The 13,692-nt window shown below is 48.1% G+C and overlaps 1 protein-coding gene across 5 annotated transcripts in view; it reads right to left on the bottom strand.

Annotated features, from left to right (window-relative positions):
- Positions 1–13,692, bottom strand: part of PRKAG2 (protein kinase AMP-activated non-catalytic subunit gamma 2) — a 280,396-nt gene that overhangs the window by 95,864 nt on the left and 170,840 nt on the right. For 4 of the 5 annotated variants that reach the window (XM_032642679.1, XM_032642678.1, XM_032642677.1 and 1 more), the window contains one exon: positions 12,482–12,693. In XM_032642679.1, coding sequence (XP_032498570.1) covers positions 12,482–12,693 — 212 coding nt within the window. Of the gene's footprint in view, positions 1–12,481; positions 12,694–13,692 lie in introns of those variants that run through there. The other variant, XM_032642682.1, reaches the window with a different exon arrangement.

Genomic DNA, 13,692 nt, shown 5'->3' with positions numbered 1-13,692 from the left:
CCATCTTTTCGGCCATTCTGAGTCCTGGGCCTCTCGTGGGGGGGACTAGTGACTAACCCACTTGCCCTCCCCAGCGGGATGTGCCCCATGCACTTGGTGGGGGCAAAGCTCTACAGCCTGTTTCTTGCCTTTTTGAGGACTAGTCTCATTCTGCCACTTTGCACAGGATGTCTTAGCAACTAGTCTGGGAGGTAGTAAAGGGAAGCTCGGGGACAGATTAGTCAGAAGCTGGCATTATTATTATTATTTTTTTTTCTGAAAAAAGGTCAGGTAGTAAATATTTCAGGCTTTGAAGGCCACCCAGTCTCTGTTGCAACTACTCACGTCTGCTGTTGTAGCATGAAAGCAGCTAAAGAACACGTATAAATGAATAATTGTGGCCACATATTAATAAAACTTTAATGACAAAAACAATGGGCCAGGTTTGGCCCATGGGCCAGAGTGTGCAGAGCCCTGAATTAGGGGTATGGGCTAAGATGCTGAGTCAGTGTGCAATGGGTAGGCTGAGAGTCTGGGACGTCTCAAGAGGTAGCGAAAAACCAGAGCAAGAGCATTGGGTTTTGGAACCCAATTGCCTTGGTTCAATTCAATTCAATTCAAGCCTAGCTCAGGAGCCCCTGGGTAACTTTACGCAGATTATTTCATTTGATCCTGTGAACTAAACACTATCTTCCTTTCAAACAGAGGCACGGGGAGAGAGGCCTCGAAGGTTCAGGAACTTGTAACTCCTTTCGCCAGCATATTCACACGCGTGAGACACACACGTCTTCAAAAGAAATGCCCTTCTGGAACCCCCTCCAGCTACAGCCCTTGCTCACAGCTCGTCTTCAGGCCAAACTTCTTGACAAAGTTGTCCACGTTCTCTGTCCATCCTCTGTCATCTCACACCCACTCAGGCACACCCTGCAAGGTGGCTTCCGCCCCTAGCTTAGAGAACTCGGTGACTGAGACAGTTTTTTCAGCAGAGATACGTTTGGCCTGTTACTTATTTAGGTGACGTCCTTCACACCAGCCCAAGTGAGAGAAACAGATGATCGTGATGGATTCTGCCTCCTGGGAGAGATACTATTCGTATATCCTCGCTATTAACTCCGGCGTAGATCCCAACTCTGTGTGACACCAACATTTTAACCATTGCTTCTGCCAGGTGAAGGCGGGATTGCTCCTCCAGGGGGGAAATTTCAAGATGAGTCCTAAGGTGGCCACTGTCGTGATGGCAGATTTAACCACGGGAAGGGTTGGCGCCATCATCCAAGACAGCAAAATAATCCACCACTGGAGATTTACATTTTTTTACCCCACACTTGTATCTCCGTGATCACAACACTGCCAAGGGCACAGCCGTGGGACCTGTGAGTCTTTCGAGACCGATCCCCCATCCGTTAGGTTGTGACCCATGAGGGAAGAGGTGGGAGGTGCTCCTCCAATGCTTTAGCTCAGGGTCCTGATTCTGCAGGACTTACTTCTTGCTGGGAGACTCTTGAGGGCAGGAATCATCTCAGCCATCTTTGAGTACTCAGTGCCAGGCAAACGATAGGGTCTTGGGAAATAACTGCTGAAGGAATGAGTTCCTTCTTGGGTCCTTGGGGAGGTGATAGAAGCAGGGCATTTATCAAGCGTTAAAAAAAATGTTGAGGTAAAAAGACCCAATATCCTCTCCTTGGAGTTCAGCTACCCTGGGGAACAGAGTAAAGGAGAATCCCACAGACCCAGACCACTGCTCAGAAAACGGGCCAAGCTCTCAGCCAAGTACATCTCTCTTACTTGGGCTCCGCCTTCTTTCCGCTCATGAAGTCAGGACACCAACACTGCAGGAACACAGGAGGAATGCTAGTGCTAATACCTCTTCTGGACAGCTAGGAGAATGTACATTCTCTGCCAGCCTCTCCAACACACAGACAGCACTTGTCTGAGTTCCAGCTCTCATGATAACCAGTCCCATCTTGAATCAGTTCTCTCTGTAGCTCCTACTCCTTGATACAATGTGAATTTTTTTCAAACTATTTTTAAAGTATCTAATCTGTTGTGAGTAACAGATGATGAAACTGCTAGTTTGCCATTTCTGGGCAGATAGTCTTAACGTCAAGACCTTATTAGGTTATATAACCTGATATTTTAAATGGTAGACAGAAATATAAAACAAAGTAGTGCATAGAAAATTTTTAACTACTTCTTAATGTCAAGTGATTTGAAATATTTTTAGATGTTTAAAGGGCTTTTCTGGGATTTGCCTGGTGGCGCAGTGGATAAGACTCCACACTCCCAAGGCAGGGGCCCTGGGTTTGATCCCTGGTCAGGGAACTAGATCCCACATGCATGCTATAACTAAGAGTTTGCATGCCACAACTAAGGAGGCTGTGTGCCGCAACTAAGGAGCCCTGGAGCCACAACTAAGGAGCTCACATGCTGCAATGAAGGAGCCTGCGAGCCGCAACTAAGAACTAGCGCTACCAAATAAATAAATAAATATTTTTAAAAAGGGCTTTTCCATCTTAAAAAAGGGGCTAATTATTCCAAATAGCAATCTTGAAAATTGGTTACTGATTTCTTTCCAAATTTTCATACTAGGAAAACTAGGGATCTTAGAGATTGATTCAGGGACAAGATGGTCAGTTTTTTAAAAGAACCCAAAGTTCCTGAGTTTATTATCTATTCTTGACTCCACTGAATTGTTGCCTCCCCACATACGGGATCAAACAAGTATCAGTTATCTTTTGATACATAGCAGATCACCCCAAAGCTCAGGGGCTTAAGACAACAATTAATACTTTATTATCTGTTATGGACTGAATTGTTTCCCCCCAGCCCCCCAAATTCATATGTTGAAGCCCTAACCCTCAATGGGATTGTATTTGGAGATAGGACCTTTAAAGAAGTAATTAAGGGGACTTCCCTGGTGGTGCAGTGGTTAAGAATCTGCCTGCCAATGCAGGGAACACAGGTTCGAGCCCTGGTCTGGGAAGATCCCACGTGCCATGGAGCAACTAAGCCTGTGTGCCACAACTACTGAGCCTGCGCTCTAGGGCCCATGAACCACAACTACTGAGCCCACATGCCTAGAGCCTGTGCTCCAAAACGAAGAGCAGCCCCCATCTGCCACAACTAGAGAAAGCCCTTGCGTAGTAACGAAGACCCAACACGGCCAAAAATGAAAAAAAAAGAAGAGAAAGAAGTAATTAAGGTCAAATGAGGTCACAAGGGTGGGGCCCTAATCCAATAGAACTGGTGTCTTTGTAAGAGGAGGAAGAGACACCAGGGATGTGTGTGCTTGGAGGAAAGGCCAGGTGAGGACACAGAGAGATGACGGTCACCTGCACCCAAGGAGAGAGCCCTCAGGAGAAACCAAACCTGTCAACACCTTGATCTCGGACTTCTGGCCCCCAGAACTGTGAGAAATAAATTTCTGTTGTTTAAGTCACCCAGTCTGTGATATTTTGTTATGGCAGCCCCAGCAGACTAATACATTATGTCTTAATGGTTTCTGTGGATCAGTGTGGTTCATGAGCAGCTTGGCGGGTGGTCCTGGTGCAGGATCTCTTGCCAGGTGTCTAGTCGGGTTTGGGCTGGGGCTGTGGTCTCATCTGAAGGCTTGACTGGGGCTGGATGATCCACTTCCATGGTGGCTCACTCCTACCGCTGGGATGCTGGTGCTGGTTGTTGGCTTGGGGCTTTAGTTCCTCTCCCCCTGGGCCTAATGAAACCTTTTTCATTCAGTCCCAACCAACCATCCTGAACCTTTTTCTTCAGTTCAATTACATATTAACTATATCATAGGAGAAATACGATAGCCCTTATTTTCACCCACCAGAATCTTGGTATCATAAATTGGAAGAATAGAGAATAAGTCCATGTATCAGAGGCTGTGATGTACAGTTGACCCTTAACAATGTGAGGGTTAGGGGTGCTGACCTTTCACACAGTGGAAAATCCAGTGTAACTTAAGTCAGCTCTACATATACATGGTTCCTCTATATCTGTGGTCATGTATCCAAGGATTCAACTGACCTCAGACTGTGCAGTACTGCAGTGTTTACTGTTGACAAAGATCTGCATAGAAGTGTACCCATGCAGTTCAAACCTGTGGTGTTCAAGGGTCACCTGTACTACTCTGATCCCCTTTCAACAATGAAGGACTTTCCTCCAGCTGTTGGGAATCTGCCAATTGGTGACCCTCAACTATCAGCTAGGATGGCCCTTGGCTGAAGAGAGCTGCCTTGCCCAGGGTCAAGTCCCTTCTAGGACAGGTGGTGATGGTATAAAGGTCTGGCTCCTTTGGCCCAACTTGGGGCCGCTCTGAGGAGCTCCCTGTGGTCTGCAGAGGACTTTGTTGAGACTGTACCACACCGCAACTTCTCCCTCTGTCCTTCTTCCCGCCTTCCCTCCTCCACAGGTGTTGATCCTAAGAGCACTTCCTAATAAACATCCTGCACTCTAATATCTACCTTAGATTCTCTGCTGCTTGGGGAACACAAACTGCAGCAGTCTGCTTAACAGGAAGTCACTCTTGGAGAGGTCAGCCGTCTAAATTAGACTCCTTAAATATAGATGAATGAGCCTCTAGACTCGAGCACATCGTGTGTTCAACGGCAGATCCAGCTGCTGGAATCAAGTGATAAGACAGGAGTATATTTCAAAACTGGCCCGCATCCTCCCCATCTCCCTGCGTCCATGCCCTCTGCAACGTGACTGTCACTTCCATTTCGTTCTGTGGGCCAAAGCAAGTCATAAGCCCAACCCAGATCCAAGGGGCGAGGACACAGATTCTACCCAGGATGGAGGAGCTACAGAGGGGCGGTTCTGAGCCCAGCCTCAAGAAGCCTGGTATGGGGCACCCTGTCTCGTGGAGCCCTGTCACGGTCATGAGAACACGTCCAGGCTGGCCGGTTGCAGGAGGAGACCACATGGAACAGAGACAAGCTGTTCTGGCTGAGGTCACTCTGGTCCAGCCAGTCCCCAAGTGACCTGCTAAGTGACCACAGATGTGTGAGTTAGCACAGCTGAGCCAAGAAGAATGCCCAACCCAAACTGCTGACCCACAGAAGGGAGAGTTAAATAAAAGGTTGTTGTCCCGAACTGGGGGGAGGCTTGTTATTCAGCAATAGAAAAACGGATACAGTACCTACCCCTGTTGGTGACAGGAATCAAGCTGGCAAGAGAAGAGGAGAATGGAGACTCCAGGCTGCAACAGGTGTCTTAGGTTCCCTGTGACTAGTTTGGGGGACACCAAGTTGCTACAGGGGCTGCTGCTAATGGCCCAAACATGCAACCTCCTTACAGGACTGTCCTTGGGTGACAGGCCCCATCCCAGCTGCAGGTACATTTCCCTCATCCTGGGCATCCCACAGTTAAGGGCGCCGCCATATGAAGACACAAAAGCCCAGTTTCGGGGGCTTCCCCGGTGGCGCAGAGGTGAAGAATCCGCCCGCTAATACGGGGAACACGGGTTCGAGCCCTGGTCCGGGAAGATCCCACATGCCGTGGAGCAACTAAGCCCGTGTGCCACAACTACTGAGCCTGCGCTCTAGAGCCTGCGAGCCACAACTACTGAAGCCCACGCGCCTAGAGCCCGTGCTCCGCAGCAAGAGAAGCCACCGCAATGAGAAGCCCGCGCACCACAACGAAGAGTAGCCCCGCAACTAGAGAAAGTACGGGCTCAGCAACAAAGACTCAAGGCAGCCAAAAATAAATTAAAAAAAAAAAAAAAAAAAAAGCCCAGTTTCCTTGCCTCGAGGCAGAGCAAATTCTGGTGCAGTTTACACTCCACAGCTGCCCCGTTAACAGGCTGAGGCTAAATCTCATGTGAAACCACACCTTTGCTTTGTTCCTTCCCTTCCCTTGGTCCTGAGAGCTTTCTTCTGAGAGCACTCCTAATAAATAAACAAACTTGCATCTGAAACCCCGTCCCAGCCTCTGCTTCTAGGTACTCTGATTGAGGACACAGGTCAAGAGTGAAATTACTAGAAGAAAATGAGGGGGAGACGGGCGTGACTGCTGTAGAAAGGAAATGGGATCAGGACCGATCATTTGAATACCTTCACATCAAGTTTTCGACCCCACGGAGGAGGATTCTTCCATTGGTTCCAGACAAATACGCTCACCGTGTGCTCCCACCTCCTAAGGAAACTCACCCGTTTCCTTTACAAGCCCAGATGTAACGCTTGCTTTTCCCCTTCTATCTTTAACTGCTCCCTTCCTACTAACTTGTTCCCTGTCAAGTGTTTAAATCCTTATGGGAACAAACCATCACCTCCATTCTTCCAGCTACAGCCCCATCTCTTCCCCCTCGAAGTCAGGATTCTGGAAAGTCATCTACACTACAGACCTCCACATCTTCACCTCTTAATCATTCACCCCACATCACACGGCTTCTGCTCTTGACCGTGCCCTTGAAAGTATTCCTGCCAAGGCTACCGATGACCTCAGTCCTTACGGTCCATGGCCAGGAACGTCACCGATCACGCCCTCCAAGTGCGTGAAACACAACGAAATACAGTCCTTGTGCTTCTGTGATACTGTGTTTGCCTGGTTTTCTGCCTACTTTCCAGGCAGTTCAGAATCCCCATCCTTTGTTCGTCCTTCAAATGCCCACGTTCTTCTGGCTTTCTTCTCAACCACCATACATCTCTCCGGATTACTTCATCTACTCTCATGGCATAAACTACCTTCTACATTCTGATGATTTAAAAATCTTAATTTCCAGGGGAGTTCCCTGGTGGCCTAGCGGTTAGGATTCCAGGCTTTCACTGCCGTGGCCCAGGTTCAATCCTTGGTTGGGGAACTGAGATGCTGCAAGCCGCATGGTGCGGTCAAAAAAATAAATATAAACAAACAAACAAATTAATTAAAATCTTAATTTTTAGCTCCAGACTCACATATCCAGTTGCCCTTTGGACACCCCCACGGGCACCTGTTGTACCATCACCAGCCAACACACACGTGTGTCCACTTATACACACCTCCACGTGCTCACATACACACACACACACACACACACACACACACACACAGCCTGCTTCTCCTTCTCCTCTGTTCCCTATCCCAGCAAGTGCAACTACCACCCATCCAGTTTCCCAAGGCAAAACCTTCGGAATCGTCCTTGATTCTTCTTTTCTGCCCTCAACTAATCAATAACTACATCCCCAGTTCCTTTCAATTTGACGTCTTAAACAGCTCTCTACGTTTTAACACCAGCCCCCTTCTTTCCACTGTCAGCTGCCACCAGGCCCAGATCATTTCACACTGCATCTCATCTGAGCCCCTGCTGTACCCAAATCCAATCTAATTTCCACACCCCACCAGAGGGACCATCTTAAAATGCAGAGCTGATTATTGCTCTCTGCTGCTGCTGCAAAAAATGTCCACTTCCTTCCTCTGGGACTGTTTTTTTTTTTTAAATTAATTAATTAGTTAATTTTTGGCTGTGCTGGGTCTTCGTTGCTGTGCGCGGGTTTTCTCTAGATGCAGTGAGGAGGGGCTGCTCTTCATTGCGCTGCGTGGGCTTCTCATTGCAGTGGCTTCTCCTGTTGCGGAGCACAGGCTCTGGGTGTGCAGGCTTTAGTAGTCGTGGCACGCGGGCCCAGTAGTTGTGGCTCGTGGGCTCCAGAGCGCAGGCTCAGTAGTTGTGGCTCATGGGCCCTAGAGCGCAGGCTCAGTAGTTGTGGCGCATGGGCTCAGTAGCTGTGGCATGCAGGCTCAGTAGTCGTGGCTCGCAGGCTCTAGAGAGCAGGCTCAGTAGTTGTGGCACACGGGCTTAGTTGCTCCGCGGCGTGTGGGATCTTCCCGGATCGGGGCTCGAACCCGTGTCCCCTGCGTTGGCAGGCGGATCCCTAACCTCTGCACCACCCGGGAAGCCCTGGGCCTGGCGTTTGTGCTCACGCTGGACTGGAGATTTTCTCCCATGAGAACTACTCAGGCTGTATCGAATATTCTATTACGACTATTTCCCTGTTTGTGGCCCCCCAACAGACAGGAGCTCCTTCCTTTGTTCAGTGAGTCCTCAGCTATTTACCGAACCCCTCCCTTGCATAATGTGCTGTTACTAAATGGCGAACAAAATGAACACTGTCCCTGCCTCATAAGAGCCGCTTACGTACTTGTCATCCCATCAGCCTTTCCGAGCACAGTGTCTGGCACCCAGCGGTTGCTTCATAAATATTTGCTGAGTAAATAAATGATAAAATGAGTGCTGTCTGCTAAAGACTAATTCATTACCCTCATCCCCTTCACAATTTTAGAATAAAATTCATGGGAACAAAGTTTATAAAAGTGATTATAAAAGGGATTTTATAAAAGTGATCCACTTTGATAAAAGTCAATGTTTACAGAGAGCATCTTTTTATTCCAAAAGGCAGAGATGAATTATATCTAAATATTTGCAGGCTGATAGACGTCTTTAAGCAGCTCACATTCCTCTATAAAGATTATGCCAGTAACGGAATGCATGAAATCAGCTAAACTCTTAAGGAACTTAGCACATAAGGACAGTCAACATGATCCAATTAGAAAGAAACACTTAAATCAACTTGAATCCATCACCAGCCCTGCTGCCAAGGGCTGCTGAAAGCAGAGACCTGGGCCGAACTACAGCTGCAGAGGCTGTGACCAACATGCCGAAGAAGCTCCTGGAGGCCTTGTGGGATAAAACTCACACATGATGAAGGTCCCTGTTTAATGTCTGTAGCCGGTGGGAACACTGTCTTCCAATTTTGAAACAGATCATTTCAAAACATAAGTGTTTTGGTTTTGATTTTCTGATTTGATTTTGATTCTGATTTGATTGTGATTTTCTGAAGCTCAAACTATATAAACATTGCAGTGTTGACTCAATCATTAAAAACAAGTGGTGAAAGGATACAACCGAAAGTGTCTCTAGTTCATAATAATTAAAGGATTGCTCAATCAGCATTAATAGTATATTAGAATAATCCAATATGTATTATGTGAAGGTATAATGGGCATAATGATATATTTTGAGACTACAGAGATTTACTATCACTAACTGCTATATACAGATGTGTAGGGTTTTCTAAAATTGTATTTATAACCTATATATAGGTAAAACTAAGTGCGTTAATTGTTTTGTACATATGTGCTGCTAAACCCGTCTTAAAATAAATTTTGAATATAGTTTCTAAAATAGACAGCTACCATCCCCATGTCACTTATTTTTACCAAATTGCCTAGAAGCACCTCTTAATAGATTGTACAAGGTGAACTTTGTAAAATGATCATGGACAATAAGGTATATGGAGTCCAAATAACTGTGGCCTCCTAAATCATGAAAAAAAACTGTGGTAAAATATACTTAACATAAAATTCATCCTTTTAATCATTTTTAAGAGTACAATTCAGTGGCATCAAGTACATTAATATGGTTGTGTGACCATCGCCACCATCACCTTCAGAACTTTTTTCATCTTCCCAAACTGAAACTCTGTCCCCATTAAACACTGACTCCCCATTTCTCCCCATCCAGACCCTGGTGACCACCATTTTGCTTTCTGTCTCTATGAACCTGACGGCTCTAGGGACCTCCTATAAGTGGAATCATATGACATCGGTCCTTTTAAGACTGGTGTATTTCACTTAGCATAACGTCCTCAAGGTTCATCCATGTTGTAGCGTCCGTCAGGATTTCCTTTCCTTTTCAAGGCTGAATACTATTCCATTGTATGCTTCCATCATGTTTATCCATCATGACATCTGCACGGTTGTTGAAACTTCACGGTGCTATCAGTTCCCCCAGTCTGTTTGTGGAATCGCAGGCTCTGACCAGGGCACAGGGTCCGTGCCCACCGCTGAGTATGGGATACCGCCGAGAACCCCTCCGCCCTGGCCCCAGAACCGCCTCAGAAAGCCTGGAAGGGCCCAGGCTCGCTGGTTTTCACCAAGAGCTTCATAGTTGTGTGGTATGAACAGTTAAGAATATCACTTTCTAGTCACAATTGGGGTGGGGGCAGGGCACAGCGGGCAGACCCAGAACGCCCTCTGGATTCTCTTTCACTTAAACTGGGAGAGGCTGTCCCGAGCACAGAACTTCTGCAACCACGGAAAAACCCTGTGTCTGCGTCCGTACCATCACTTCAAATGATCTAAAGTCGAAATGACCGTCTCCTCATCCATGCAGTGTCTCTTCTTACACGGGGCTAACCTGTCAGTTATCCCTGGTCCATGAGAAGAAGCCAACATTTTGAGACTCCTCCCCCAGGGTTTCTGTCCCAGACCTCCTGGCCCACTGGCCTCTCGGCAGGTTTGGCACAAGGTGGAAGGCAGGAAGCAGTGGAGACGCCAGACTTTCTACCCCTCTGCCTCGCGTGGCATCTCTGGCCAGTGGCTGCTTCTCCTCTGCAGTTCCAGCTCCTGCCAGGCAGACACACTGGCTCCACCTCCCATGTGATGGGCTCCCAACACGTCCCTCCAGCCCGAGGGGAGTAGTGGCTTCCTGCTTTTGATCATCTTTGGGTTGCCCCATCATTCCTTTTTTGGATATATTTGTTCTATTGTCTCTATGACCAAATCTCTTTGCAAAATGCCCGGGAGAACAGAAACCTCTAGATCTTTTCTCATTCATACCCAAGAACACGGATGACCTTCCTCCTGGGCCCTTAGCTGTAAGCGGCCAAGGCCTGCACCTCTCCACGTCTCTAGTGAGCGGTCCTCTGGTCCCCAATCTCTGCCAGATGCCCACCTCCCAGAGACAGCCCCCCACCCCCAGCTCCTACCCTATGCTACACGTCACACTCCTTCCCACCCCAAGCCATGGTTAATTTTCTTTTCCAGGAGGCCCTCCCCTCCCCTCTCCCCTTATTTAGACCCTACAATCACCCAAGGCTTCCTTGCCCTTATCAGACCACAGTATTTTCCCTTTCCCATCCCCTGCAGTGTGGACTATTTGTTTCACTCCAGATGCCCACCCAACCTACTTTCCGCTTTTATTTAACTGTTTTATCTGAGTGCTGTTCTGTTCCCAGTAAGACTGTAAGCCCTAGAGGGCAGAGACAACACCTTGCATTTTATTCCTCAGCACTTAAAACAATACTCCGCTAAGCTTACACCTAATAAAACAATCATCAGAGGAACAAGGAGAAGAGTCACAGTAGGTTCTCTGCATGACAAAGGCATCTTCTTTCTCCCCAAAGGTAGCAACTGTTATGGCTGGATGGTGTCCCCCCAAAAGCTACGCTGAGGTCCTGACCACTGATACCTGTGAATGCGACCTTATTTGGAAATCAGGTCTTTGCAGAGGTCATCAAGAAGCGGTCGTACTGAGTTGGGTTGGGCCCTCATCCAACACGACTGGTGTTCTCATAAGAGTTTAAAACTGGACACAAACAGAGAGACAGAGGGAAGACAGCCACGTGAAGATGGAGGTGGAGTGACGCTGCCACAATCCAAGAAAATCCCGGGGCTACCGGAAGCTGGGAGAGGCCAGGAAATACCCTCCCCCGCTCAGAGATTGCAGAGGGAACGTGGTCCTGCCGAAACCTTGATTGCCCCCTTCCAGCCTCCAGAACCGTGAGACAATAGCCTCCTGTTGTTTTAAGACCCCCAGTTTGTGCCCCTTTGTTACGGCAGCCGCAGGAAGCTAACACCACAGCTGAATAAAAATAGTTACATCCATCTGGATAGACTCTACCGATACGGTCCTCGTGTCCTTGCTGGGCACAGGAATGATATTGAGGGTCTGTGGTAGCCAACACGAACTAGGGGGCGGTGATGGTGGTCCCCACACGCAGGGCCCACGGTGTTGAAATGCAGAGTGTTTAAGCGCTGGTGCTAAGCCAGCTTCTTCCATCCATACCCACGAGTCCCAATCCTCCGAAGGATGCAAAGACACCTGTTTCACCATCCCACTCTGCTTTGAAAGGTTCACCTTTCCGAGAATGCTTCCCAAGTCAAATGATGTCAGACTTTAAATCTTTAAAATCTAGAATAAAATTTCTACAAAAAACAATTTTTTGCCTTTGCCTATGACTTTTTACTTTAGTAACCCAATCAAGATAAATTCAAAGAAAGCTTTTAATGACTGATTTTTAAAAAGAAGCTAACAGGGCTTCCCTGGTGGTGCAGTGGTTGAGAGTCCGCCTGCCGACGCAGGGGATGCGGGTTCGTGTCCCGGTCCGGGAAGATCCCACATGCCGCGGAGCGGATGGGCCCGTGAGCCATGGCCGCTGAGCCTGCGCTCCGCAACGGGAGAGGCCACAGCAGTGAGAGGCCCGCGTACCGCAAAAAAAAAAAAAAAAAAAAAAAAAAAAGAAGCTAAGAGAGCAAAAAGCTTTTTCTGATCATGTTCCAGATGTTACCATTCATTTGGTTTCCATTTGCCTACTGTGCTCTCGCCATTTTTTCCTCAGTTTGTGATTCATGATAAAATGCACCAAAAATGTCACAGGAGTGCACAGCTTTAGTTTCAGCTGTGTACAGACTCTGCCCTCCCTCCCATAGCTGGCGGCCCGGCCCCCAGGAGAAGGCCCAGACTTACAGATTTGGAGGGAGAATGGTGTGTTGGCGATGCTGACGGAGGCCTGGCTGAACTCTGGAAGGAGGACGGGCAGAACCTCTGGCCTGTGTCCGGAGGGGAAGAGGAGGCATAGATGCGATTTTCCAGTCGCTCAGGCTCATGCTTATAGGATTCGAGAGGAAACATGTGCTGCTTGGCCACTTGGGTGGGTGTTGATGGAGAGGAAGAGAGGCCTGAAGTTGAGGAGGAAACCACACAGGGCCGTTAGAATCTGGCTGACACAGGGAAAGGGGCTTCCATCTACAAGGGCCAAAAATCTCAAATGGCAGGAATATAAAAGATCAAATTCTGAATACTGGCGACAAGCTAGTAGACAATGACTTCTAATCCCTTAGAATCAGCTGTGCCCAGAAATCCCCTCGACATCCGACTTGAGTCGCGGGCAGAGCCCCCTTGCTGTGAAGGGGCCGTCCAGAAGCTGTCGGGGTGAAAGACTTCTTACACACACACTTCGGAGGCTATTTTCTGCCACTGAGTCCAAGATCATTGGATCTCCCCTCCTCCCCTACAGAGCATGGTGCCAAGAGCACGCGGAGGGGAACCCATATTACTCGAGACGAGACATGAGGAAGTTCATGAAGTATTCAGCAGAGACAAAGGTCAGGGTTGCAGACGTCACCTGACAACATACACCGGGGACCAGACGAGACACGCTGTTATTGTCAAAATGTGCCACGTGAAGATGGTCACCGTGAGTGTGCAGCAGTGAGAATCACCATGAAGATGCACGCTGGGGGCGGCTTCGGGAAGGAAGGAGCCTTGCAGAGTGAAGACTCAGATAGACAGGAACCAGGAGGAAGCGGGTGGGGATCGGTGACCAAGGAACTGCAAGGAGGCTGGGGACAGGACTCTGCCAGAGTGACGGGCCGAACACTTCGACAGGGTTGGTACAATCCTCGGGGCCTTTCTCACTCACACCTAGCTGATTACACCATAAGATCATTGTTATGAGCTGAATGGCGTTCCCCCACGCCCAGAGAGATATGTTAAAGTCTTAACCTCCGGTACCTATGAATGTGACCTTCTTTGGAAATAAGGTCTTTGCAGATGGAATCAAGCTGAGATTATACTGGAGTAGTTTGGGCTCTTAACTCTATGTGTAGTGTCCTTATAAGAGGAGAAGACACAGACACACACACACACACACACACACACACACACACACACACACA

The sequence above is a fragment of the Phocoena sinus genome, chromosome 9 (genome assembly GCF_008692025.1).
Source record: "Phocoena sinus isolate mPhoSin1 chromosome 9, mPhoSin1.pri, whole genome shotgun sequence".
Taxonomy (NCBI): Eukaryota; Metazoa; Chordata; class Mammalia; order Artiodactyla; family Phocoenidae; genus Phocoena; species Phocoena sinus.
Note: the sequence above shows the minus strand (reverse complement) of the source record. Positions and strands in the feature narration are given on the sequence as shown.